A 27,246-nucleotide genomic window follows, 5' to 3' on the forward strand; every position below is an offset into this window, starting at 1 on the left:
ATGCTCCGTCGCTCTGCTGGGGCACAGGTGGCAGGACAAGCACTCGGAGGGAGAGGCTGTTCTCGGATCTCCCCCCGACCTGACCACCTCGTCGCCTCAGGCCGCCACGGGCCCAAGGCCCGCCCCACCTGCTTGGTCCCCAGGCACTACAGCTAGCGCAGCTGGCGGGCAGGGACCCTCGTCTGCTTTACCTCCGAGTCCACGTTCAACCTCAACGGGCCCAGCTGCCACACACATCCTGGCCCCATGTCAGTGCCCTCCTGTTTGACAAGACAGGTGGACACGGGTGAGGGCCTGTTCTGGCGCCACCCCACGCACGCAGGCGGGCCCTGGCGGCACTCACCCCGCTCGTCCGACTGCAGCTGCGCCTCCAGGTCCTCGGGGGACACGTAGAACTCGGTCTCCTCGCCCTCGGGCGCCTTGGGCTTGCACTTCCCGCAGCAGCAGTTGAAGCAGCAGCACAGGCAGCAGCAGCAGTAGCAGCAGGTGAGGAGCCCACAGAAGACAAACAGGGCCTGGGGAGGAGGTGGGCGCTGGCTGAGGTGGCTCCAGACCGGGGACTCCCCAACGGGGCACCCCCACACACCCGCTGCTGCCCTATGAGAGCGACAGACAGACAGGCGGGCGCTCCTATTCTCCTCCAGATCGAGGAGTGTAAGAAAGGACCAACATGGGAGTCAGGAGAGACAGAGCATCCAGGTGCATAAAGAGAAACTATTTACAGAGGGGGGCTGCAAGCAGCCCTGGCAGCAGCACCCTGTGTCCTCACACGTGACAGGGCTTTGAGTGAGGAAAGGAGAGTGTTGAGAAACATTCAGTTGAAAGGCACACAACTGCCCACACTCACACGGGATGAGCGGGGTACAGCCACCCACCATCACCACTGTCAGGAGCGCAGAGCACACGATCACGCAGGAACCAGCGAATCCGACACCCACTGCCCCGTCAGCTCCACGCCCTCACCTTTGCCCACCAACTGGACAGCACGAAGTAGGTGTTGACGTTCTCCTCCCCAAACTGCTCGGCCACGTACAGCCCCAGCGAGCCGTACTTGTCGTAGATGTTCCTCTTCGTGGCGTCCGTGAGGATGGTGTGTGCGTTGTTGATCTCCTTGAACTTGTCCGCAGCCTCTGGGTTGTCAGGGTTTTTGTCCGGGTGATATTTCAGGGCCAGTTTCCTGCAAACCAAAGCCATTGCTTGGTCTCACGTTTCATGTTCACCCACTGGATGGAGGTGCCAGTGGAAGGAACATTTGCCATGACCATCTCACTTTCCTCCTCTCCACAGAAGCCGGGAAGGTGTGGGTCAAAAGAAATCTCTGCCATCCTTTCCAACTTTCCACAGCGCAAAGGCAATCCCTACCCTGACCTCTAGTGTCCGAGCAGCTAACTGCACACTTCCTGCACGAAGCAACAGGCAGGGGGTCTGATAAGGCACTTTGCTGTGTGTTTAGTCATCACAGCTTTACCAATGACACCGCACCTAAGGGCCCATTCAGGTTCAGCCTGGAGGTTACAACAGGCAAGCAGACTGTCACCACCGTGTGGCACCAAGTCCCTCTTCCAATGGCCAACAGCCCCGCTCAGCACATCAGAGCTGCTTGCTGCAGGACTGCCTACTCCAGGGTAGACAGTCTGGAAACATTAAGGTACCCATTTTAAGGTACAAGGGATACACTGTACGTACAAAGATGTTAAATACTAAGTCAGCCAAGAAAAAAATTAAAAAATATATATATGGTCGTTCTTGGTCGGTGCCAATCACACGCACGAGGCATGGCTCTTACCTGTAGGACTTTTTAATGTCGTCTGAGGTTGCGTTCTTGTCCAGCCCCAGAACATGGTACAGCGATTCCCCGGAGGTAGAGAGTGAGCGCTGTCGCTGGTCGGCCATGGTAGGTTAGTCTACAAGAAAAATTCAAAGAAAACTCAAAAAGTATGAAGTGTGCAGACACGGCACCCAACCGCAGCCCAGCGGTTTTCACTTGTATGTGCGGAGGGCTGTAACGCCACCAGCCTAAGTTGAGTTTCAAAATTAAGTGGGTTTATTGTAACACCTAGAGCAGAGAGTATGTATAGCTAAAAGAAAAATGAAGAGATTGTCAAAATAAAAATGCAAGACCCACTCACTATGCTGTCCACAGAGACAAACCACAAAGGCAGGTCCTCTGAATACCTGGGACAGAAAGAACGGGAGAAGCAGGGAGCCCACAGCTACAAAACCTTAATGCTTACACCCTTTCTCCGAAATGACAGACAACAGAAGATAAACCACCCCAGGTACTGAGGCCTGAAGAACACCATCTTAGTTGTAATTCCAGTTCGGTGACCTCCTGGTTCATGGGTCGACACTCAACCACAGAGCCATGCCAGCTGGGACAGGACATTCACTTTTTAAAAATCACAACATGGAGAACCCAGATGGCGGCATAACGTATAAACCTGTGTGTGCTGCCTCCCACAACAACACTGAAATTACAACTATAAGACAAAACAGCTATCATCCAGAACCACGGGAAGGCTGGCCGAGTGGAAGTTCTACAACTAGAAGGAAACAAAGAAGCACACTGAGACCGGGTAGGAGGTGCAGAGGCGCCAAGAACAGAGGTACGGAGGCACGCGTGAGGGGGGCTGCACAGGGATGTGCGGTTTTTTTCAATCGGAAGGGGAGACAAGCTCTCGAACGCACTGAGCTCATTTAAGGCGAGATTCTGAGGTCCCAGACTCCTACGGGGAGAAACTGGACTGTCTTGCAGCGAGTCGGAGAGCGAGGGTGGCTTTCTCGCAGAGCTGCTCGCAGGGATCATTGTTGCTGTGGGGGCGTGGGACTTGGGGATGCAGAGACAGGGAGTCTGAGGAGACGGCTGACGACAGCCATTGCTGTTTGCTCCGCTCTGGTGAGTCTCTGAGACCCCGCCCCACTCAATTTACATCCCCGCCCAAGCTGTGCCAGTGGCGCAAGGAACCACCTGTGTTTTTGCAGCCTAACCCAACAAACTGCAGGTGTGTCAGAGAGCTCCAAAACTTCCAAATTTCAAACAAAGAGGAGAAATCTGTTGAAATCGCTGTAGCTCCTGCTGGGTGGACCCACACAGTGGTTGACTTGGAGATCCAGGAGCCAGGGTACCCCTGGTCAGATACCAGATTTCAACTCCTCACATCCATAAGGGACACACTCAAGAGGCAGACTCAGTGAGCACCAAAGCCCCACTGAAGCAAGTCCTGCTCCATAATGGTGTCTCCAGCACAGCAGTTCTTCCACTATAGACACAGCGGGTCCTCGCAGTCAGCCAAAAATGCGGAGACAAAGAAACATGTCACAAATGAAAGAAATGGAGGAAAGCAAACTAATGGAGGACATAGAGTTCAAAACGACAGTTATAAGGTTACTCAAGAATCTTCTACGAACCTCTGAGGAACTTAGTGAGACCTTCAAGGATCTTAATGAGAATGCCAAAGAAATGGAAAAGGACCAGTCAGAAATTAAACATACACTGACTGAAATTAAAAATAAAATACAGAGATCCAACAGCAGACTAGAGGATTCCAAGAATCAAGTCAAAGATTTGAAATATGAAGAAGAAAAAACATCCATCCGGAAAAGCAAAACGAAAAAAGAATCCAAAAATATGAAGATAGTGTAAGGAGCCTCTAGGACAGCCTCAAGCGTACCAACATCCGAATTATGGGGGTGCCAGAAGGAGAGAGAGAGCAAGATACTGAAAGCATATTAGAAGAAATCATGACAGAAAACTTCCCCTACCTGATGAAAGAAATAGACTTACAAGTCCAGGAAGCGCAGAGAACCCCAAACAAGAGGAATCCAAAGAGGACCACACCAAGACACATCATAATTAAAATGCCAAGAGCAAAAGACAAAGAGAGAATCTTAAAAGCAGCAAGAGAAAAACAGTCACCCACAAGGGAGTACCCATATGACTGTCAGCTGATTTCTCAACAGAAACTTTGCAGGCCAGAAGGGAGTGGCAAGAAATATTCAAAGTGATGAATAGCAAGAACCTATAGCCAAGATTACTCTACCCAGCAAAGCTATCACCTAGAATCGAAGGTCAGATAAAGAGCTTCACAGACAAGAAAAAGCTTAAGGAGTTCATCACCACCAAACCAGGATTATATGAAATGTTGAAGGATATTCTTTAAGAAGAGGAAGAAGAAGAAAAAGGTAAAGATAAAAATTATGAACAACAAAGTGACAACAAATAAATACCTATCAACAAGTGAACCTAAAAATTAAGTCAGAATAAACTATTGAATATAATAGAAGCAGGGGCATAGAAAGGGAGTGGACTGACAATTCTTGGGGGGAAGGGAGTGTGGAGGGGCAGGAAGAGATTGGACAAAAATCTTACACCTATGGATGAGGACAGTGGCAGGGGGTAAGGGCATGGGGTGGGATGGGAACCAGGTGGAAGGGAGATATGGGGGGGAAAATGAGGAACATCTGTAATAATCTGAACAATAAAGATTTATTAATTTTAAAAAAAATCACAACATGCCCCAAGTTCAATTATCCACAAAAAGATGTGAGACCTTATCGGTCACTGAGAAACGACGCTATTGCACATGCATTAGAAGAGCATGTGTCTGTGAGGAGGAGGGTGTGAAGCAGTGGAGCTCCCGCAGGCTGCCCCCTTCAGGACAGTCTACAGTGCTTCACCCACACTCATCACAGGCCCAGCAACTCCACTGCGGGCGTGGCTCTCACCTACGCCTGCACAGACTTACACACAAAGGTTCACAACAGCCAAACTCTGGAAACAACCCAAATGTCCATCAGTAAATGAATGGATGGACAAAAAGGGGTCTAGGGTAACCCATTTTGGGCCCCCTTCCTGCTGCCTTGCAGCAGAAAGTCTACATACCCGCCCCCAGTTTTGCATTCCCCCAATACATTTTGTTTTCTTCCCACCAAAGAAAAGAGGGGTCTAAACCAGCAGAGCGATACGTCCTGAGTGGGACCTGAGAGACTGAGAGTGCTGCACAGGGAGCTGCTGCACACGCAGAGCCATCCAGAGGGCAGAAGGACAGAGCATTACCAAGGTCTCAGGACCCAGCATGCCACTCCCTGGTAATTCATCCAAAAGAAGAGAAAACACATTCACACAAAAGCCTGTGCACAAAACATTCACAGTGGAATCAGTCTGATTCCTTCAACTGAATGCATTTCCTCAGTAAACACAAAACTGCGGATGCACAGACGATGTGTGAGCCTCACGCAGGCTAGTCTGGACGGGGGAGGTGTGGAAGGGCAGCAGCGGGGCCCCGTGGTGTTGGTTTGTTCAGTATCTTGACCAGCGGTTCTCAACCTGTGGATCGCGCCCCCTTTGGGGGTCGAATGACCCTTTCACAGGGGTCGCCTAAGACCATCGGAAAACACATATATAATTACATATTATTTTTGTGATTAATCACTATGCTTTAATCATGTTAAATTTGTAACAATGAAAATATATCCTGCATATCAGATATTTACATGATGATTCATAACAGTAGCAAAATTACAGTTATTAAGTAGCAACGAAAATAATTTTATGGCTGGGTCACAACATGAGGAACTGTATGAAAGGGTCGTGGCATTAGGAAGGTTGAGAACTACTGGTTTAGACCATGGGAATCAGCCTGAAGTAGAGACAGACAGCATACTGTTATCAGCAGCAAAGGTGGGATCTAAATCACCAGCCACAGGGAAAGGCACCGTCCACTGCCTTTGCAGGCAATGCCTGAGCGAAGCTTCAGCTGCCCCCCAAAAGGAGGCTTCAAATACCTCTGAAAAAAACCTGCCCAGCAGGAATAAGAAAGGCACAGAGTACAGTCAACTGAGCCAGACAAGAGCTGAGAGGAAACCACTGGTGTGCAAACAGAGGCCCCTTTAGCGCCAAGGCCACATTAGACACCTGGCAAAACAGGCCTCCACACCAAGAAGCTCCAAACAGCAAAGAGAAAACACTTTCAGCTGCAGGCCTATGCCAACCAGTGTAAGGTCAAAGGCATGGAACGCAGCGTCGGGGAACAGGGCTGCTCTGCACCCCACAAGACACCACTCTGCGGAGGAAGGAAGCCAAGGAGGACGCGTGATGGGGTGGAGGGACTGAGGCTGGCAGGAGAGGCCAGGCAGGTGACAGGGAATTCACAACAGACAGCAGAAGGGCACAGGGTGGCCACCAGGGTGTGCTGGCGCCTCCACCCACTCCAGGTTCCACCTGGATGGTCAGCCTGGTCCCTGAGAATGAAGCACAGAGAAGGAAAATCGGTATCTGAACCTAAACTGAAGGGCATGACCTTTTGCCCTAGGAACACCAGGTAAGCCACCTGACCCCTACGGAGGGCAGAAAATAAAACAAGTCTCCTTCCCCCAAAAGAGAATATGTTGGAATCAGGACAAGAGGATTCCAAGCCTAGTTCTGGGCAAGTTGGTGCAGGGCTCTGGGTGCCTTTAGTCACTGCGGACAGAAACAAGGACATGCACCCACTTCACAGCGGGGCCGGCACAGAGCCAGGAGGCCCTCAGTACAGAGCAGGGACTGGGGCTGCTTACCTGGCATATTCTGGCCAACTCTCCCCACTAAGTACTGTGCCACTGTAACCCACAGAGAGACACAGCCCCGCAAGTTTAACTACTACTCCTTACGGCACTGGTCCCAGAACTGTGCTGGAGAATACAGATGCGACAAAGTATTGTTTTTTATTTATTTCAGAGAGGAAGGGAGAGGGAGAGAGACAGAAACATCAATGATGAGAGAGAATCATCGATCAGCTGCCTCCTGCATGCCCCACACTGGGGATTGAGCTGCAACCTGGGCATGTGCCCTGACCAGGAATCAAACCGTGACCTCCTGGTTCATAGGTTGTCGCTCAACCACTGAGCGACACCAGCTGGGCACGACAAAGTATTTTTTTTAAATACATATTTTATTGATTTTTTACAGAGAGGAAGGGAGAGGGATAGAGTTAGAAACATTAATGAGAGAGAAACATTGAACAGCCGCCTCCTGCACACCCCCTACTGGGAATGTGCCCGCAACCAAGGTACATGCCCTTGACTGGAATCGAACCTGGGACCCTTCAGTCCGCAGGCCGACGACGCTCTATCCACTGAGCCAAACCCGTCAGGGCGACAAAGTATTTTTTATTCTCAGTTAGTGCCTGCTAAATACTTGACCTCTAGACCCCACCCATGGAAAAACATCAATAATTAATACTGCCACGTCCAAACAAATGCTTTTATTTAAAACTAGAGGCCCGGTGCACAAAAATTTGTGCACTCGGGGGGGGAGGGGGGGTCCCTCAGCCTGGCCTGTGCCCTCTAGCAGTCTGGGACCCCTCGGGAGATAACGACCTGCTGGCTTAGGCCTGCTCCCGGGTGGCAGAGGGCAGGCCCAATCCCTAGGTGCAGCCCCTGGTCGGGCTCAGAGCAGGGCCGATTGGGGAGTTGGGGCGCCGTCCCCTGTCACACTCAAGGCAGGGTCGATGGGGAGGTTGTGGAGCAACCCCCTGTCACGCACAGAGCAGGGCCCATCAGGGGGTTGGGGTGCTGCCCTCTATCACCCACAGAGCAGGGAGGATCAGGGGGTTGGGGCGCCGCCACTCTCACACTCAGGGCAGGGCTGATGGGGAGGTTATGGCTCTACCCCATCACACACAGAGCAGGGCCGGGGGCGGGGGGGTTAGGGCGCCGCACCCTGTCACACACAGAGCAGGGCCCGTGGGGGGGGGGGAGCTCCCCTCTATCAGGCACAGAGCAGGGTGGATAGGGAGGTTGTGGCCCCGCCCCCTGTCACACACAGAGCCGCAGGGTGATCAGGGGGTTTGGGCGCTGCCCCCTGTCACGCTGATCCCGGTGCCAGGAGGCCTCGTGGCTCCGCTGATCCCGGTGCCAGGAGGCATATTACCCTTTTACTATATAGAATAGAGGCCTGGTGCATGGGTGGGGCCAGCTGGTTTGCCCTGAAGGGTATCCTGGATCAGGGTGGGGGTCCCCACTGGGGTGCCTGGCCAGTCTGGGTGAGGGGCTGAGGGCTGTTTTCAGGCTGGGGGTGACAACTCCCAAACGCTCCTTTTTTTTTTTTTTTTTTTAAATTTTGGGCCAGCTTTAGCTTGAGGCTTGGCTCCAGCTCTTAGGCCTCCGGCTGAAAGTAGGTTTCTGGCCTTTGCTTACAATGTTGCGAATCTGCTGGCTGAAGTTGGGCGTATTTGTTACAATGTTTCTTAAACTGCCAGCTCAGAGGCAGCGGCAGGCGGGGAAGTTGGTTTCCTCCGTCACTGAGGCAACCAAGCCTCATGTTAGTTTCAAGCTGCCTGGCTGCCAGCCGCCATCTTGGCTGACAGTTAATTTGCATATCTCGCTGATTAGCCAATGAAAAGGGTATCGGTCGTACGCCAATTACCATGTTTCTCTTTTATTAGATAGGATGCTGCACTGCCTGGCCAGAGTGACTCAGTGGATGAGTGTTAGGCCCTGTGAATTGGGCCTAAGCCAGCAGTCAGACATCCCTCTTGCAGTCGGGGCTCTCACAATCCAGGCTGCCGTGGTGCTTGCCAGCCGTGAGCCGGGCTTCTGGCTGAGCAGCGCTCCCCCTGTGGGAGCACACTGACCACCGGGGGCAGCTCTTGCATTGAGCATCTGCCCCCTAGTGGTCAGTGTGTGTCACAGTGACCAGTCGTTCTGCTGTTCAATCGATTTGCATATTATGCTTTTATTATACTAGGGGCCCATGCAAGAATTCGTGCACTTTGAAAGGAACTGTGGGCCATGAGGCTGTGGTGGGCACAGGGGCGGATCTCGGCCCATCCTTCGAGCCCACGCCCAGCCCCTCCCACTGCAGTGCCAGTCTCCTCTCTGCCAGCAGCCCCACTCCCGCCGCTGACAGTGCAGAGCAATTGGGGCTGGCACCAGCAGTGGGTGCGAGTGGGACTGCCGCTGTCAGCGGGTGCGAGCAGCGGCTGCCGGCCCTGATCGCCCCTCAGGAGCAGGGGGAGGTGGAGAAGCCCTGAGGGGCAATCGGGGCCGGCAGCCGCTACTTGCACCTGCTGACGGCGCCATTAGCGGTGCAAGCACTGGGCGGGACCATGGCACACAGGAGCAAAGAACTTTCAGTAACCACCAGAGGCTTGCCCCGATGATAGCGACTGGTGCCCCACCTTGGTCTGGCACCCCCGCTCACCTGCTCTACCATCTTGCCATGGCCAACACCGGCCATATTCCATGCTCTGCCTCCTGCTGCCGACACCCACCATGTTTCGCACACGCTCCCTGGTGGTCAGCGCACATCATAGCGACCAACTGTTCCACCGTTTGGTCTATTTGCATATTAGGGTTTTATATATATAGATAGGAGGATACATAAAAGGCTAATATGCAAAGTGTCCCTTCGGGAGTTCGATCGCTTGCTATGATGTGCGCTGATCACCAGGGGCGTTGGGGAAGGAAGGCCCTGACTGGCAGCTGGAAGGCCCCGATAGGTCCTGATTGCTGCGCCAGGCTTAGGGACCCTACCGGTGCACGAATTCCATGAGCCAGGCCTCTAGTATTCAAATAAGTAAAAGTAAAATGCTGCGCCAATACCTTTGGAAGGTGAGTACCTGGTAATCGGGTTGTTTCTGGGAAGGACCAGGGACCAGAAGCTAAAAGACTTATCCTTTGCTGTACAGCATTTCTTTATCTAACCCTACACCACTGCTTGATTTTAAAAATCACGTTCATTGCCATGCTTTTCTGTATTGTTTGAATTTTTAATAAATCCATGTATCGTCTTCATAAAATGATAAAGTTGTCAGTAAGAAAATGAGCAGCACAGGACCTCCCTCACGTGCCTCGGTGTCTCTGTCCGCTGGAAGCTGCACAGGCCCTTTCCAGGGCCTGTCAGTCACAGCAGCTGTGAGGTCACCGAGTGTGCGGCGGCAGGGCATGGAGCACCCAGGTCTGTTCTGCGCAGGACCCTCCTCGCTAATAAAAAAGCAACACAGCAGTGGAGTAGCGCAACCCCCACACACTGTGCACCAAACCGTGAAGAGAACCTTCTAGGGCTAGAGAAACATTCTGTAACTTAATTTCACAAGCACAGCATACACCAAAACTCAGTGACATTAGTTAGTGTCTGTGCACTTGGAGGTATGCCCATTTTACCTGCATCAGAAAAGAGAGCAGCTTGTCCTGGCCCAGTGACTCGGTTGAGCATCGTCCTGTGAAAGGTCTTGGGTTCAATTCCCTTTCAGGGCACATACTCAGGTTTTGGTTTCAATCCCCAGTTGGGGTGCATGTGGGAGACAACTCCATGTTTCCTCTCACATCAATGTTTCTGTCTCTCCCCCTTCCTCTCTCTAAAAGCAATCAAAGCATGCCCTCCAGTGAGGATTAAAAAAAAAGGAGCAACTGTTGTCGTAAGGTATTTGTTCTCAAAGCCAGTTAGAGACAAGAAAATAAAAAGAAGTATACATTCTCCAGTCTCTCCGCACCTTCACTGGGCAGAGCTACGTCCACTTGCTCCTGTGGCGTCTGTGATCACAAAGCTTAAAACACCGACTGGCTCTTCTAAGAAAAAAGTAGCTGCTACAAACAGTATTCAAACTGGTGTTTTATATTTTGAGTCAGAAGAGGAAATAAATGCTGTCCAAACACAGAAATGGCTAAATTAAATTTCTACAGTTTCACACACATTCCATAAGATAGCATCTTGTTATGGAACAGCCACTGTCAGGCAGTATGTTTAAGTTTCCTGTTCAACTAGAACAGTCTTGAACCAAAAGACAGATTTAACCCACAAATGGAGATCTTGTTTTATTCTGAGGGAAGGTGATGGCAAAAGGGAGACAACAGTGGAGGAGAAAGTAAGTTCTGTGAGGTTTTTTGTTTGTTTTACATTTTTATTTATTTATTATTTAAAATATATTTTTATTTCAGAGAGGAAGGGAGAGGGAGAGAAAGATAGAAACACTAATGGTGAGAGAAACATCAATCATTGATTAGCTGCCTCCTGCATACCCCACACTGGGGGTTGAGCCCACAACCCGGGCATATGCCCTCGACCAGAATCAAACCCGTGACGCTTCAGTCCACAGGCTGACGCTCTATCCACTGAGCCAAACCAGCTAGGGCTATGAGTTTTGTTTATTTTTAATCATTACAATCAAGCCTTGAAAAGTTATCGTCTTCTTTTCTTTAAAATCCTCATTTGAGGATATGTTTATTGATTTTTTGCTGTTATTGTTAATCCTCACCTGAGGATATTTTTTCCATTGATTTTTAGGGAGAGTAGAAGAGAGAGGAAAAGACAGAAACATTGATGTGAGAAAAACACATCGATTGGTTACCTCCTGCACCAGCCACTCCTCACCGCCCCCCCCCCCCCCTGCACCCTGCCCCACCAGGGCCTGGGCAGAGAGGAGCCTGCAACCAAGGTATGTAGCCTTGACTGAAATTGAACCCGGGACATTTTGGTCCGCAGGCCGACGCTCTATCCGCTGAGCCAAACTGGCTAGGGTGATTTTTTTTTTAAAGAGAGAAACATCAATCAGTTGCCTTCCATACACACCCCAGCCAGGGATCGAACCCAAAACCTTTGTGTATACAGGAAGATGCTCCAACCAAGGGAACCACACTGGCCAGGGACCACCTGTTGTTTGAAGTAGCACCTCACCATTTTGTTTTACCTGAACCTGTTTCAATTAAATTTCAAAGGCATTTCTGAGACCCAAGTCAAGATCTGGGAGCAGCCATGCCTGCCTGAACTACACATCACAGGTTCATTCCCAATCCTCATTCCAGGAGGGGTCAGCCACGACTTTGGGTTGGACTTTCTTTAGTAACACTGCATCTTTAAGAACCAACACGGGCACAACCTGGTGCAGCTGCTACAAACAGGAGGAGGCCTGCCACAGCCAGCACACACAGGAGCAGGCACCTGGTGAGCGAGGGTTTCCACGCCGCTGTCAGGGTCCAAGGCTCAGCTCTGCTCCTGTCACCACCCCACTCTGGAGCTTCCCCAACACCCGCAGCTGCAGCAGCAAATCACAGCCCAACACCAGCCTCTGCATCCACCAGTCCAGGCTGATAGGCGACCGCTCCTGGGCAAAGGCTCCGCTGACCTCCTGGCTCCCTCTTACCCAGACCTCTGGGCCCTGCAGAGCACACCACCCTGGGCAACCCTGCCTGTCAGCCTGCCCCACGCACCCCAGCAGAGCCCTGCTGCCTTGTGTGGAGCATCCTGGGCCTTGAGCATGTTGTCTGTGCTATCAGTTTGTTTAACAAACATTTATGAAGCATCTGCCATGCACCATGTCCTTAAAGATGGAATCTGCCAGCAAACTAAATAAGCAGAACAGACAACACCCCTGTCCTGTAGGCCACACCCCTGAGATGCAAGAGCGCCAGGCAAGACTGCGTTCTGTGTGAGCGCTGCTCGCTGACCAATGGCGCCACTGGAGCTCCTGCACTGTGCATTCTGATTCGTGTTTGCTGGTCATCTCAGCACAGAGCAATGGTTTATAAAGTTGCTGTTGAACTCAACCAACTGCTGAGAAATTAAATACCAATTTTGGAAAAACAGATTTGAAAATATCTTAAAAGGAAGGCCATTTCTGTTCTAAGTATTTCATTATATAATTTTACACAGGAATAAATGGAGCATGTAGGTCATGACACACAGTGACACAGTAAACACCGTGACCCCACCCCTCAATCTAAACACTAGAAAAGCAACAAAACCTTGACACTTCCTGCACTGTCCATTGCCCCTGTTCGCATCACCTGATTAGCTCCCTTGCTTTAAAATTTTTTCTGGTATGTTTCTTCCTCAACTATTTAGTTTAATTTTCTGAGCTTAAGAAAATGGTCTACCACTGTGGGTAGCCTTCTGTGAGCTGCTTCATTCTGCGTGTGCTGGACGTAGCTCTCACTCACTCATTTCCAGTATTGGACAAATTCCATGTTGTGAAGTGACCGCAATTCATCAATCCACTCTGTCATGGGAGGTGCTGGGTTGGTCCCAGGTCCCAACAGTGCTGCTCTGCACATCCCTGCGCCGTGCCTGGGGTGTGAGTTTCCTGAGGGCAGTGCCAGGCACGGAAGCCCCCGGGTGAGGCTGGCTCAGCAGGGGAGATGAAGAAGTTGTCATCAAGAGTGAACAAACTGTTACACAATAGCAAACAAGCACAAAAGGTACTTGCATCTTCCTTCCTTAGGAAATCCAAATTAAATCTACAATGAGATACCACCACACACCTACTAGAACCACATCTACTGGAACAGCCTAAGTAAAGACTGGCAAGACCAAGAGCTGGTGAGGTGAACTGTGTCCACACTTCACACAGCTGGGGGATGCGGAATGGGCGGGCCACTCTGGAAAGACTCTGGAAGTTCCTTATAAAGTAAAATCCAGACTCATCACATGACCCGTAAGTCCCACTCCTAAGCATTTACCCAAGAGAAATGGAAATGGTGTTCACAAGGAAGAACCTGTTGGTGAATGGGTGTAACCGCCAAACCCCAGAAACACACGTGTCCTTGTGAATGGGGAGACAAGGGACACTGCCGTCCCCATTCAACCTGGTGACTTCTCAGAACACTGAGCAGCGAGAGGCCAGTCAGCACCAGGGCAGGGGACGGCCAGGTCCTCAGAAGGGTGATGGTTATACAAACCTCAGACTGTACATAAAAAAGTCCATTTTCTTCAATGTTTATTGAAAAGTAAAAGAGAAGAAAGAATCTGGGCTTGCATTTTATGTTTTATGATTTACTTTTCTAGTTAGTCATTTTCACAAAAGTTTGCAAAAGTATCACCAGTCTGTGACATTGGAAATTAAATATAAACACCTGGTCCTTCACCATACACAGTTCAGGAGGAAGAGACGCAGGGTATGGGACTACCTGTGGAACTCCAGGGTCCCTGGCAAGCTCGACACGTCAAGGATGCCAGCTGCTGCCCACTCCTGCACTGCACCTCCACAATGACACCCTGCCTAGCCTGTGTCGCCTGCTTCTGGGCAGCACGGCACCTCGCCATGGATCCACCCCCCACGGGCTGCTGAGGGCAAGTGCTCTGAGCGGTCCGTGGGTGGTGCCATTCCACCATAGCCATTTCAGGCACACAGCTGTGGGTGGCATAGGCTGCACGCACACGGCCGAGCCCTCACATGTGTCCATGTAACTGAACACACCGAATTTTTGTGAACTTACCCACTTTTCCCCATCTTTGTTTTTGTCCAATAAATTCGTCTCAATCCCAAGGTCAAAAGTAAACTGTCCTATACTTTCTTCTAAAGTTCTGTCACCCACAGGCGGTCTGATTCGTCTGGACATGAGACAGCCCAGTGCCCGAGTCCCAGGAGCCCCGCGTCCCTCCAGCTCACTATAGACACCCAATTGTTGACCAGGAACAACACGGTTTGAGCTGCATGGGGTCTTCCACAGACCTGCACAGTCCAACCCATGTTCAACGTCAATGCTGCAGCTGGAAGTCCTCGTATGCTGAGGTTGACGTAGTGATGTGGGATTTTCCACTGAGCAGGAGTCCTTATCCCTAACCCCGTGCTGTTCCAGGGCCCACTGTATCCTATCCCATTCTTAGCACACCTCATTCAGACTTCTGAAGTCATCCGAGTCAGTCTCAAAAATCTTACAAAAGCTACAAATTCTTTGGTATTTCTTTTTATTTTAATCCTCACCCGAGGATATTTTTCCATTGATTTTTAGAGAGTGGAAGAGAGAGGGAAAGATGGAGAGAAATATCGATGTGAGAGAAACACATCAATTGGTTGCCTCCTGCATGTGCCCTGACCAGGGCTGGGGAGGACCAGCAACTGAGGCACATGCCCTTGACCAGAATCAAACCTGGGACATCTCAGTCTGCTGGCAAAGCTCTACCCACTGAGCCAAACCGGATAGGGTGGTATTTCTATATACATCATTAGATAACACTACTTAAGACAATTGTTAATGTCAGCATCCCCAAGCCAGGTTTTATGGCCTGAAGTCTGGGTGATGCTGACCAGCAGCGTGAAGGCCACACCAGCATCCTCACTGCCTCTGGGGACGTGCTCCGAGATGCAGAGCCCTCCAGGACCGCCACGTCTGCCCTCAGCCTCCCGGACAGGCAGAGAAAGCAAATGCGCTGGGAGCAGGGACCCTGGTCCAGAACACACACAGCTTCCACAAGGGGAAGCAATGCCAAATTTTATGGATCTTCAGGAATAAACTCACAAGACAAGCAAGTTCAAAACTTTTTAAAAATATATTTTATTGATTTTTTTTTTTAGAGAGAGAGAGAAAGGGAGAGGGAGAGATAGAAACATCAATGATGAGAGAGAAATATCAATCGCCTGCCTCCTGCACGCCCCCCACAGGGGATTGAGCCCACAACCCGGGCATGTGCCCTGACTGGGACTTGAACCAGTGACCTCTTGGTTCCTGGCTCGATGCTCAACCGCTGAGCTACACCAGCTGGGCAAGTTCAAATTTATGATCACAAAACACATGTCAATGTCTTTGCCTTAACAAGGTGTAAAGGGAAAGGACAGACAAGACTCGGAAGAAGAGGAGGGGAGGAAGGAAGAAACACCTTCACACTCAACTTGGAGAGACATGTGCTGTTGAAAGGCAAGACCAAGTCACGTCACACAGAGACCAAGAGGCCAAGGCAAGCACCCAAGACTACCAAGGGGACAGTTACACGGGGACAGGGGGCAAAGGTAACTCGTTATGTGACGAGGCAGAATACAGTGGCACTTGGCAGGCAGTGACCAGCAAACCCCTCTGGGAAGCAAACTGCTGCTCAGCCTCGCACACCCTGGGCCCAATCATACAGACAAAAAACTCTACTAAAAACAAAAATACACCTGGTGTCTCAAGACAGCTATGTCTACTCCTCGGAGGGATCTTCACTTAAAATCTACACTGAACTTGTAAGCCTCCACGGCCAAAGGACACTGAAGAAGCAGTTAAGTCTGGAGCGCCGGTCAGGAAGGAGCCAGCTGCTGACAGTGCTGGGGACAGTGAGAAGGTTCAGAAAACTGTCTGAATGTATAACTTTGAATTTATTATTTATTCCAAAATAAAGTAATAATATACTGCGCATCAGAAGGAACCGGCCAACAATGAACTCCACAGACATATCTGACAATGTTATCAGCAAACGTGTATGGCATGAGAGGACGCTGCGTGTCACAGTTGTCTGTTACCTTTATTCCCAACTTCAAATGCATTTCAAATGTAAATGACTTCTAAAGTCGCTGGGAATACAGGAACCCCCAAATATTTCCCCTTTCCTCCTTCACTCTGAAAATAAAAATCAACAGCGATGCTCAGCCTTAGAACAGAGAGAGAGTAAAAGGTAAAATGGATCACTTCTTTAGGGACAACCTCCCCCCAAGTCTTGAAAGAACAAGAGCAACAATGAACCTAAGTCCCAGGCCAAGGAACACACCTACCAAAGAACAGCAGCTCACAAGCATTTCACATCAATACGCACTGTGCTTGGTCACAAGGAAGAGTGTCTTGTACCTGGACTAAAAGAAAACAAGCATTCTGGCCCTGGCCAGTTTGGCTCAGTGGATAGAGCGCTGGCCTGTGGATTGAAGGGTCCCGGGTTTGTTTCTGGTCAAGGGCACATACCCTGGTGGCAGGCTCCTCCCTGGTCCTGGCCGTGGTTGAGCGTGTGCAGGAGGCAACCAAACAATGCGTTTTTCTCATATCAATATTTCTGTCTTTCCCTCTTTCTTCTACTCTCTCTAAAAATCAGTGGAAAAATATCCTCAGGTAAGGAGTTAAAAAAAAAAAAGAAAAAAGAATTCTGCCCTCATGACTCACAAGGTTAACACGAAGAAGCAAGCCTGGAGCCTGACCACCAAGGGCCGGGGACCACAGCAGATACCTAGAGGAAGAGAAATACCTGATCCAGGGCCCCCCACCAAACCTAGGTTCCCAAACTGTAAAATCACTCCTGACAAAACTGTGATTCCCTGGCCACAGTGTCTCCCACAGTGACTACCTCCCTACAACCATGACCAGGATCAAACTGTTCCACCGAATCTGGTCTGAGACCAAGTGCAAGGTGCACCAATTACACCATGACAGTCCACCTGTGACAGCCACCTCATGTTAGAGGCAGCGAATGTTACACACGGGAACACACCTAACACAGAGCCAGCACAAGCGCTGACAGCTCGTCAGCTCTGCTGCGATTTCACCAGCACGGCAGCTCCCACCCAGGGGGCTCACTGTGCGCAGACATCACACTCGCCCTGAACCCCGTGACAACTCCGCGACGTCTGCTGGACAGGCACCCAGTCCAGGACGGTGCTGGGGGGTGGCTGGAACCTGGCGGTGCCACTGACGGGCTTAGAGACTTGGGCGAGCTACCAAACACCTCCCTGCCAGCTCCTCCACACGCTGTGCCTGTGAGTCAGCCTGGGCAGAGTACCTGCGACAGGGACACAATAAGCACAGCCATTAGGACGAAGATCTCCAATTTACAGATGGGAAGACACACTGAGTGATGTGCTGGGGCCACTGTGCTGCGCATGGGGAGGGTTGTGATCAAAATCCACGCCGGGCTCCCAGGCACTGTACAATCTGACCATCAGTAACTGTTGTACAAACAAGGGTAATTCTTCCCAGCTCTGAGCACAGATCCTGCCTTCTTGTACATTAAGTTTTATCTGAATATCTGAACATGTACTTTACTAACCACTTACTTATTTTTAAGTACAAATAAATATGCATGTGCACTGGCCAGATAGTTCAGTTGGTTGAACCAGAAAGGTTGTGGGTTCAATTTCCAGTCGGGGTATGTATGGGAGGCAGCCGATCCATGTTTCTCTTACTTCCTCCCCCTCTCTCTAAAATCAATAAACATATCGTGAGGATTAAAAATAATACTAATAAAAATACACATATAGACAAGGTCTGTAATGCTGGTTATAATTTTTTAATGCTGAGCTCGAACACTAGTATTCCTGTTGCATACGTTTAGATGTAAAAGGTTATTTTCCTTTTCCGGGGAAATCTGTCTTCAGAACTTTAGGGGGCTGGCATCTAATTAGGGGAGGTTAACTGGGCCTAACAAACTTGAGGTGAGCTGTCAGCTGGTGGCCTATTTAGGAAGCAGACTGTGGGTCTGAGGAAGTGGCGGTGTATCTAGGCGTGCTTCACCACGCTGACTGCAACCAAGTGAAGATACGCCATAAGTCAGAGGTGCAAATCACAGACACTTGGGGAGGTTTGCACATTTCCCCAAACTAGAGGTCAGGAGCATGGCCCTGCCATCCACAGATGTGTATCACAGCCCACAGCCACCAACACAGCCCCCTCAGATGACACTATAGTTGCCCTTGACATTTCTATAAAAGAAGAGACGCCTGTGGGAGAAAGATGCTGCTGGTACCAGCCACAGGGCTACCCAACTGGCAGGCGAGGCCAGAGAAAACTGCGCCGTTTTAAGAGCCGTAAATCCTGTGTGCTGTCGTTTTAACATGTGTGAAAGTTATTTGTGTGTTTTCTTCAACACTACACCTTTATACTAAGGAATATGTAGCTCTCAGTTTCCTTATCTATAAAATTGGATTAACAGCTACCTTGCAAGGCTGCCCTGGGGGTTCTGGCTGATGCACACTGAGTACAACCCATGCCTGGGGGAACAGAAGGCATCCTCTCAGCAAGTTTCATGAGAAACTTTTTCAAACAGGGAGGAACTTTACTTGGACTAGTTAAGAAATACTTCACAGATAACTGTCATCTTTAAACTGTAGAATTTCAAGTTTCATTTCCAAATGAAACAGGACTATTAAATTTCACATTAAGAAAGTTTTAATTTTACATGTGATGAGCCTCCTGAGTCAAAGTATAAGATGAATACAGTCTAGTAAAAATCTTTATCTAGCCCTAGCTGGTTTGGCTCAGTGGGTAGAGCGTCGGCCTGCAGACTGAAGGGTTCCGGATTCGATTCCAGTCAAGGACATGTACCTTGGTTGAAGGCTCGATCACCAGTAGGGGTTGGGCAGGAGGCAGCCAACTGATGATGTTCCTCTCTTATCAGTGTTTCTATCTTTCTATCCCTCTCACTTCCTCTAAAAGAAAAATCAATGAAAACGTATTAAAAAAAACTTTTATCCAGAACACAACTTTTTAAAAATGTTTTTTATTAGTTTTCAAAGAGAGGAAGGGAGTGAGAGATAGAAACATCAATGACAAGAATCATTGATTGGCTGCCTCCTGCACACCCCCTACTGGAGATCAAGCCCGCAACCCAGGAAACAGACCTGTGACCTCCTAGTTCAGGGGTCCTCAAACTATGGCCTGAGGGCCACATGCAAATACAAATATTGTATTTGTTCCCGTTTTGTTTTTTTACTTCAAAATAAGATATGTGCAGTGTGCATAGGAATCTGTTCATAGTTTTTTTTTAAACTATAGTCCGGCCCTCCAGCGGTCTGAGGGACAGTGAACTGGCCCCGTTTACAAAGTTTGAGGATGCCGAAACCGGTTTGGCTCAGTGGATTTAAAAAGTTTGAGGACCCCTGCCCTAGTTCTTCGGTTGATGTTCAACCACTGAGCCAAGCCAGGAGGGCCAGAACACAACTTCTTTTTTAGTTAATTTAAAAAAGAGAGGCTGACTGGTTTCATGAATTTAAGAAAGTCCACTTAAACTAAACATTTTATTTTATTTATAACTAAATTATTTTACATCAGGATTCATTATACTTTATTTTAGCAGTATATAACTACACTAGAGGCCCAATGCATGAAAATTCGTGCAAGAGTAGGCCCTCCTTCCCCGACTGCCAGCACCAGCTTTCCTCTGGCACCCGGGACCTGGGCTGCTGGCACCAGCTTCTTCTGGCATCCGGGACCCGGGCTTTCCTCCTCTGGCCGCCCACAGGCACCGGGACCTGGGCTGGCTTTCATCAGGAAAGACATCAGTCTAATTAGCATACTACCCTTTTATTATTATAGATTCTTTCTTTTTTCTTCCCCCCGCCAAACATCAATGTGAGAGAGTACATGGATTGGTTGCCTCCCACGCTAGCCCCAATCAGGGCTGGGGAATCAAGCCTGGAACCAAGGTACGTACATGCCTTTGACCAGAATCAAACCTGGGATCCTTCAATCTGAGGGCCAACGCTCTATCCACTGAACCAAACCAACCAGGGCCTATATTCTTATTTTAAAGGAAACAGTAACATTTGCTGCAACTGGAAAAAAAAACATCCCAGATTTTAATATCAAGTCCATAGCATCGAAGTGTTAAAATCCCATGTAGGTGAAGAGGAAAGATATGCTGACAGAATATAAACTTGGAAATATATGGCAAAAATTATAAAGTTTGGCCCTGACTGGTTTGGCTCAGTGGATAGAGTGTCGGCCTATGGACTGAAGGGTCCCAGGTTTGATTCCAGTCAAGGGCATGTGCCTTGGTTGCGGGCGCATCCCCGGTGGGGGGTGTGCGGGAGGCGGCTGATCGATGTTTCTCTCTCATTGATGTTTCTAACTCTCTATCCCTCTCCCTTCCTCTCTGTAAAAAATCAATAAAATATATTAAAAAAAATTATAAAGTTTGTACTCTTTGACCCCAACATTTTCCTTAATTACCTTAGAGAAACCCTCTCACAATAAAAGAGAAATTAAATGGGACTGCCTCATTAAAAAACAAACATATGCTATGCCACTAATCTCTTCCAATAATAGGAGTAAAAGCCGGCAGGGCAGTGGCATGTGCGCTCTGCAGAGCGGGGAGCCCAGCACTCCTGCCCCGGACCTGCAGCTCCCGGGCTAGCACCTCCAACCCGGTCCCTCCATTCCAGCTGGGGCCGTGTGCTGGGAGTCACTAACACCTGATCAGCCCCATGGTTAGAATAAGACAGGCGATTTTAGTTCCGTTGGTATCACAATGACACATTCCCCTGCACCCTAAAAAACAGTGCACAGGGCAAGGACAGTCTCTAAGAAAGGAGCTGGCCTCGAGGACAGAGTCAGGGCAGGGCACAGCTGATAGGGCAGCCTGTCAGCATTCCAGTCCTCTGACTCCCAGAATGCAACTTTATAACCAATTGGCACAGACTTTCTCCCCACACAGCAATGGAGACACCAAATGACTGTACATTTCACCCTGTAAACCACCATGTTTGCTGGTGACACATGTTCAATGTAGAAAAATTGTAAGGACAATAAAATTACAAATAACCCATGAGGATGAATAAGTTCATGCACATTCATACATCCAAGGAATAGTCACAATCACTCTCAACAGATTATTTAAAAAATATTACTGACTTTAACATACAAAGGTTTCTGCCAGAGCTAAGTTTTAACAATCATTCATGTAGATACATGTAGAATGACACTGGAATTCAGTAAGCCTTTAATGTACACAGATCAGTTCTGAAAAGGAAATTGCTTAGGGTGCCATTTCAGTGACACAAGCTGGGGCTCACTCCATACTTCCCTTTCAGAATGAAATGCTGTACTTCATTTTGCAATTTCAGTGTTAACTACCAATATGTTTGCAAAACTCTTAGAACTTAAAACAATTTTATTTGCTGAAGACCTAAACCTATTCATTCTGCCAGACCAAGAGGCAGAATGCGCTATTTCACTGGCACAACTTACACAAAATTAGTCTGAAGAATAAGGAAAGACTAAATCTAAACTAAAGGTGGTTTGGTAATCTAATCCTTAAATCTCCAGGTGCCCGATAACAGACTAGGGCTAATCCTCTCCAGGGGAAGGCATTACCTAAGAGCTGGCCCTGGCTTAGCAATTCCCTTTCACAAGATACAACTGTCATGGTTTTTCTGCATCTTTGTTACTTATATTCAGGAAGCAGTTGATGAAGTATCTTTCCACTTATCACCTCCTGTGCTCCCCCAACTGCAGGCAGGGTGAGTACCTGGACCCTCACCTCTGTTCCCTCACGGGAGCCCTACTAGCCTTGTCTTCTTTCAGGAAGGAAATCCTAGCACAGACTCCAATGACACACACAGAGAGAGGACTATGAACAAGCAGGTGTCTGCAGTCCCAAACGTTCTGATCTGACCATTCAATAGAAGAAACTAATGAGCCTCATTTTAGGACTGTAGGTTTGTTTACCTTAGATCTGGAGAGCACCGTAGACTCATGAGGGACCATCAAGAGCTAAGACTCTCTGTCTACTTCTTGTGCAAGGACTGGTCATCATGCTTGACGCGGGTCCTTTGAAGACACAGGGACCCATTTTCTCACTGGCCTGAGCCTTCGTGGCTGAAATAAGGTCTTCCTACAGCATTACACATTCCACGCCTTGCACAGACTACTTAACAGAGAGTCCAGGAATTTTCCAAGGGTCACTGCATTTTAGTCATTCATTCAGCAAACACCTGCACCCAGGATGGATGCGAGCCTTACATGCCTGGGCTCTAGAGATGCACCATAGCAGCTGGTTATGGGAGGATTCTGCAGGTGGTCAGAACACGAACCTGTTCAGGAGGCCTGAATTCAAGTTCCAGGTCTGAGGGTACCGCTCACCAGAGCACCCTCTGCAAGTGAGGGGGACTCAAGGACCAAAATGGCTGAGAAACATGCAGCACGCATTCAATACCTGCACACTGACAGTCACCTGGGGAGCACAAGAAAACCACTCCTGAAAGTTCACGCAGGCATGAGGTGAGAGTCCTGAGTCCCTCAGTCCCGACGCTGTCGCAGCGCCAGGGCAGGCTCAGGAACAGCTCACTGACACGGACTCTGCTAACGGATGACTCCACTCCTCCACTTCATTGACAAATGCCACCAAGTATTAAGACTAACAAGTAGGTTTTGATTTTGGGGGGTAACCAAAAACAAAATTTCCAAATGTATTACCAGTGGCAGGTCTGATTTTAAAACCGTTTAATTTTAATATATATTTTTATTGGTTTTAGAGAGGAAGGGAGAGGGAGATATAGAAACATCAATGATAGGAGAGAATTGATTGAGCCCAAAACCTGTGCATATGCCCTGACTTGGAACTGAACTGTGACCTCCTGGTTCAAAGGTCAACACTCAACAACTTAGCCATGCAGGCTGGGCGAAAACCTTTTTATTTTGAAATCATTATAGAAGTTGAAAGATTTGCAGGACGGTCCAATCTGCCTGTAACTGACTGCCCTCCCTCAGAACCCATGATGATGCCCAAGTGATGATAAGGTCATCACACCTATCACACAGCTGTCACTAGGCTCATCACTTTCATTCATTCAACAAGCATGTAACTGAGCACATTCTATTGCCAGCAACTGCTCTCTGCACAAAACAGCCTTTCTACGGACCTTACCTCACAGTAAAATATTAAGTTTCACAAACATATGAAGTAGGTCACTAGGGGAGTTCAGTGTTGGGGGAAGTCATGGCCCCGCACGAGGGAGGGGAAGCTCAGTATTCCGGGCAGACTCCAGGACAAGGCATGGACTTTGTTCAGAGACCAGCGAAGAGGCCGGGGGGTGGGGTGGGGGGGGGTGAGTCAGGGGCTGGTGGTGGGAGACAGGGCACAGAGGGGCGGGACCTGACAGGCATCCTCCCCAGGGGCTCCCAGCAGGGCCCTCAGCAAGGCTGTCTCTTCCACATGCCGAGTGTCTGCTCTGGGCCGAGGGGTCCTGTAACACACACCTTGTCCGAGTCCAGCACTGGTCACCATGCCCCCCACAAGGACCGCTAGGAGACAGAGCTATCGACATCGCCCAAGCAGAACTGCCACAGCCACCAGTGCCACCGAGTCCCAGCTCCGACCCGGGTGAAAGGAGACACACACACACCCAATCCTGAAGTTTCCCGAAGCCCAGAAATCCTGGCTCATTTCACCTCCCCCGACACGGACCTCAGTCCCGAAGCTCATGGCAACCTTCAGCAAGAGAGAAGCGAGTGAGTGAGCGTAAGGCCGTAATGCAACCCTGGCCATAGATGCAGCAATTTTTGATTTGATGTTTTTGTCATCAAGACGGTTTTTAAACACAATTAGGTGAGGACAGACGTGTCTAGCCGTTCAGACACAGCACCTCTGAGGTTATGACCAACCAGCTGGTTAAAACGTCCCCAATCAAATCTAAACCTGAAGACAGAAACGAAACGGAGACTTCTGCTTCCGCTCTCTGTGGGCCACAACGGAACGAGTCCGGGAAGCATCTCCGAGGCAGTGAGACAGGGTCCTCCGCACTCGACGGACACCTGGCACCCGGCGGACACGAGCACTCAGGGAGGAAGACCCTCCCGTCGTTCCGGGACCGCGGGCGGGGCTGGCTGCGCGCGCCGCGACCTGGCAGGACCCGGCCGGACCGGGCCGGACCGGCTTCGCGCGGCCCAAACCCCCAGCGCCGCCCCCCTATGTGCGGACGCTGCCCGCTGCGTCCTGCGCCGCCGAGGGTCCACCCGACAAAGGCACGCGTGGGGCCGGGGTCGCGCGGTGGCCTCACCTTTTCGCCGGCCCGGGGGTCACCCAGCCGCGGCCTCCACAGCCCCGCCCGCGCCAGGCCCCGCGGGAGGATCGCCATTTCCGACTGCGGCGCGCGCCCCCCGTCCCGAGGCCCCGCACATCCGCGGCCTCGCCTCGCTCCGCGCCGCCCCCCGCCCGGAGGCCCCGTACATCCGCGGCCCCGCCTCGCCCCGCGCCGCCCCCTGCTCCGCGGCCCCGCACACCTCGCCGACCCTCGCCCCGCCGTCTCCCCGGCCTGACGAGAGGCCCACTGGGCCCACCGCGAGCTCACCTGTCCGCGCGCCCGTCCGCCCGCCCGCTCTGCTCCGCGACGCTGGTGGGCAGCCGGCCGGCGCGCTCCTCAGCCGGAGCTGCGCCTCAGGGACCCCGGGCAGAGGCAGAGGCAGAGGCGGCGGCGGCGGCGGGGGCAGCGGCAGAGGGCGCGGAAGCAGCACCGGCAGAGGCGGCGGAGGCGCGCACGCTCACGCACGCATCCGCACCGGCGCGCGCGTCCCCGGAAGGACGTGGGCTTCGCCGGTTCGTAGGGGCCGGCGGGCTGGCCGCGCGTGCGCCCAGAGCTAGGCAGTGGCCCCGCCCACCCGGGGCGGGGTTCCGAGACAGCCCGTGGGCGGGGCCCCGGAGCGGAGGGCGGAGCCGGCTCCTGGGAGCTGGCAGCGCCCGCCTCCAGGCAGCGCCTGGCCGGCCTCAGGTGGGCCGGCAGGTGGTGCGGGGAGCCGCGCAGGGGGGCGGGCCCTGGTCTTGCCCGAGTTTGCTCAGCCGTTTACATAAGAGAGAACCGTCATTGTTCTTGTCAAGGAACGGGAGACAACTGGTATGAAACGAGCCTCAGGCCGACACCCCTCCACCCAGCCCCTTGTGACTGACGTTTGCTCATTCTTGGGGCGAAGAGATGGCACTTCCTTCCTTCCTGCTCAGCCATCGAAGTGCCCTTGCCATCGTCCATGAACCACCCACAAACGACGCCCTGAAAGGGCAGAACTCACCTTCCTCCCTGCTCAGCAGGTGCGAGTGGTCCTGTAACACACACCAGGATGTTATATAGAACAGTGAAAATGAAAACCTGCCTACACATACAGTGAAATGAAATAATATAGTGATTAAAAATAGAGAAAAGGCTACATAACAGACAATTCTTGTGATGCCTCCTGAAAGTAAAATGAGCAAGAGGCATGATATATAAAAGTACATTACAAATATGTTTATAAACAAACAAGCCAGCTCTGGCCGGGTAGCTCAGTTGGTTATAATGTTGTCCTGATATGCCAAGGTTGCGGGTTCGATCCCTGGTCGGGGCACATATGGGAATCAACCAATTCATGCATAAGTAACTGCAACAAAAATGCCATGTTTCTTTTTCTAAAATCAATTTTTAAAAATGTTTTTGTTCATTTTTAGAAAGGAAGAGGGAGAAAAACATCAATGATGAGAAAGAATCATTGATCGGCTGCCTCCTGCACACCTCCCACTGGGGATGGGGCCCACAACAGGGGCATGTGCCCTCTCCAGGAATCGAACTGTGACCTCCTGGGTCATAGGTGGACGCTCAACTATTTAGCTACACTGGCCGGGTTCTAAAATCAATTAAAAAATTTTTTTTTAAACATTTTCTCTAAACAAACAAGTCAACCTGTTCAGGAAGGATAACCTGTCAAATGTGGACAGCAGCTACAGTCAGACCCTGTGCTTCACATGCCTTTTATTTTATTTATTTATTTTTAATATATTTTATTGAGTTTTTACAGAGAGGAAAGGAGAGAGATAGAGAGTTAGAAACATCGATGAGAGAGAAACATCGATCAGCTGCCTCCTGCACACTCCCCAATGGGGATGTGCCCGCAACCAAGGTACATGCCCTTGACCAGAATCAAACCTGAGACCTTTCAGTCCGTAGGCCGACGCTCTATCCACTGAGCCAAACCGGTTTCGGTTATTTATTTATTTTTTAAAATATATTTTATTGATTTTTTTACAGAGAGGAAGGGAGAGGGATAGAGAGTTAGAAACATTGATGAGAGAAATATCGATCAGCTGCCTCCCGCACACTCCCCACTGGGGATGTGCCCGCAACCAAGGTATATATGCTCTTGACCACAATGGAACCCGGGACCTTGAGTCCGCAGGCTGACGCTCTATCCACTGAGCCAAACCGGTCAGGGCTCACATGCCTTTTAATTGGGGAGTCTGACACCATTTGTCTCACTCCAGGTTTTGCTACCCTTTAAGACCAGCCCCAGTGGTGCCCTTTGCTCCACCCACCTCACCACTTCCGCCTCCAAACTCTCAAAGCTCATCTCACACAGGTCAGTCATCTAGGGAAACGCCGTCTTCCGCAACAAATGAAATGCAGCTTTAGGACTGGGTCCGCGTGAAATTCACCCTTGCACCCAACAAAAGCAGACTTTAACGCCCAGGTCATTTCCCCCTGCTCCCCCCTCCCCCCCGGCCCGTTTTTTATTTTTGTTATTCCTCAACCCTAGGATATTTTTCCATTGATTTTAGAGTGGCTGGAAGGGAGGGAGGGTGAGAAACATTGATGTGAGACATCAATTAGTTGCCTCCCACACCACCCCAACCGGGGCAGGGATTGAGCCTGTGTCCTTGACTGGGAATTAAACCCGTGATCCTTGGGTGAACAGGCCAACGATCTAACCACTGAACATACCAGCCAGGGCTCCAGGCCATTAAAATATTTAACAAAGACTATGTGAAACCCACTTCCAACATAAATGAATGCTGACTGCTGGCAGCCATATGCTCTCTGCCCTCGGTACCAGCTGTTGTAACGGACTGTCATGCTGGGG

General features: G+C 50.3%; 1 protein-coding gene across 3 annotated transcripts in view; it reads right to left on the reverse strand.

Annotated features, from left to right (window-relative positions):
* DNAJC5 (DnaJ heat shock protein family (Hsp40) member C5) overlaps window positions 1-27,246 on the reverse strand; it is a 34,376-nt gene that overhangs the window by 3,812 nt on the left and 3,318 nt on the right. Inside the window, exons 1-5 of one of the 3 annotated variants that reach the window (XR_009453983.1) lie at window positions 24,717-24,958; window positions 1,787-1,904; window positions 964-1,177; window positions 344-515; window positions 192-260 (exon numbers count right to left, since the gene is read on the reverse strand). Coding sequence is in view for 2 of the 3 variants with exons in the window: in XM_059704992.1 (XP_059560975.1) it covers window positions 344-515; window positions 964-1,177; window positions 1,787-1,893 (493 nt within the window). In the remaining variant the exon portion in view is untranslated. Of the gene's footprint in view, window positions 1-191; window positions 261-343; window positions 516-963; window positions 1,178-1,786; window positions 1,905-24,716; window positions 24,959-27,246 lie in introns of those variants that run through there. The other 2 variants (XM_059704992.1, XM_059704993.1) reach the window with 2 other exon arrangements.

Source organism: Myotis daubentonii, chromosome 8 (assembly GCF_963259705.1).
Source record: "Myotis daubentonii chromosome 8, mMyoDau2.1, whole genome shotgun sequence".
Classification (NCBI taxonomy): domain Eukaryota; kingdom Metazoa; phylum Chordata; class Mammalia; order Chiroptera; family Vespertilionidae; genus Myotis; species Myotis daubentonii.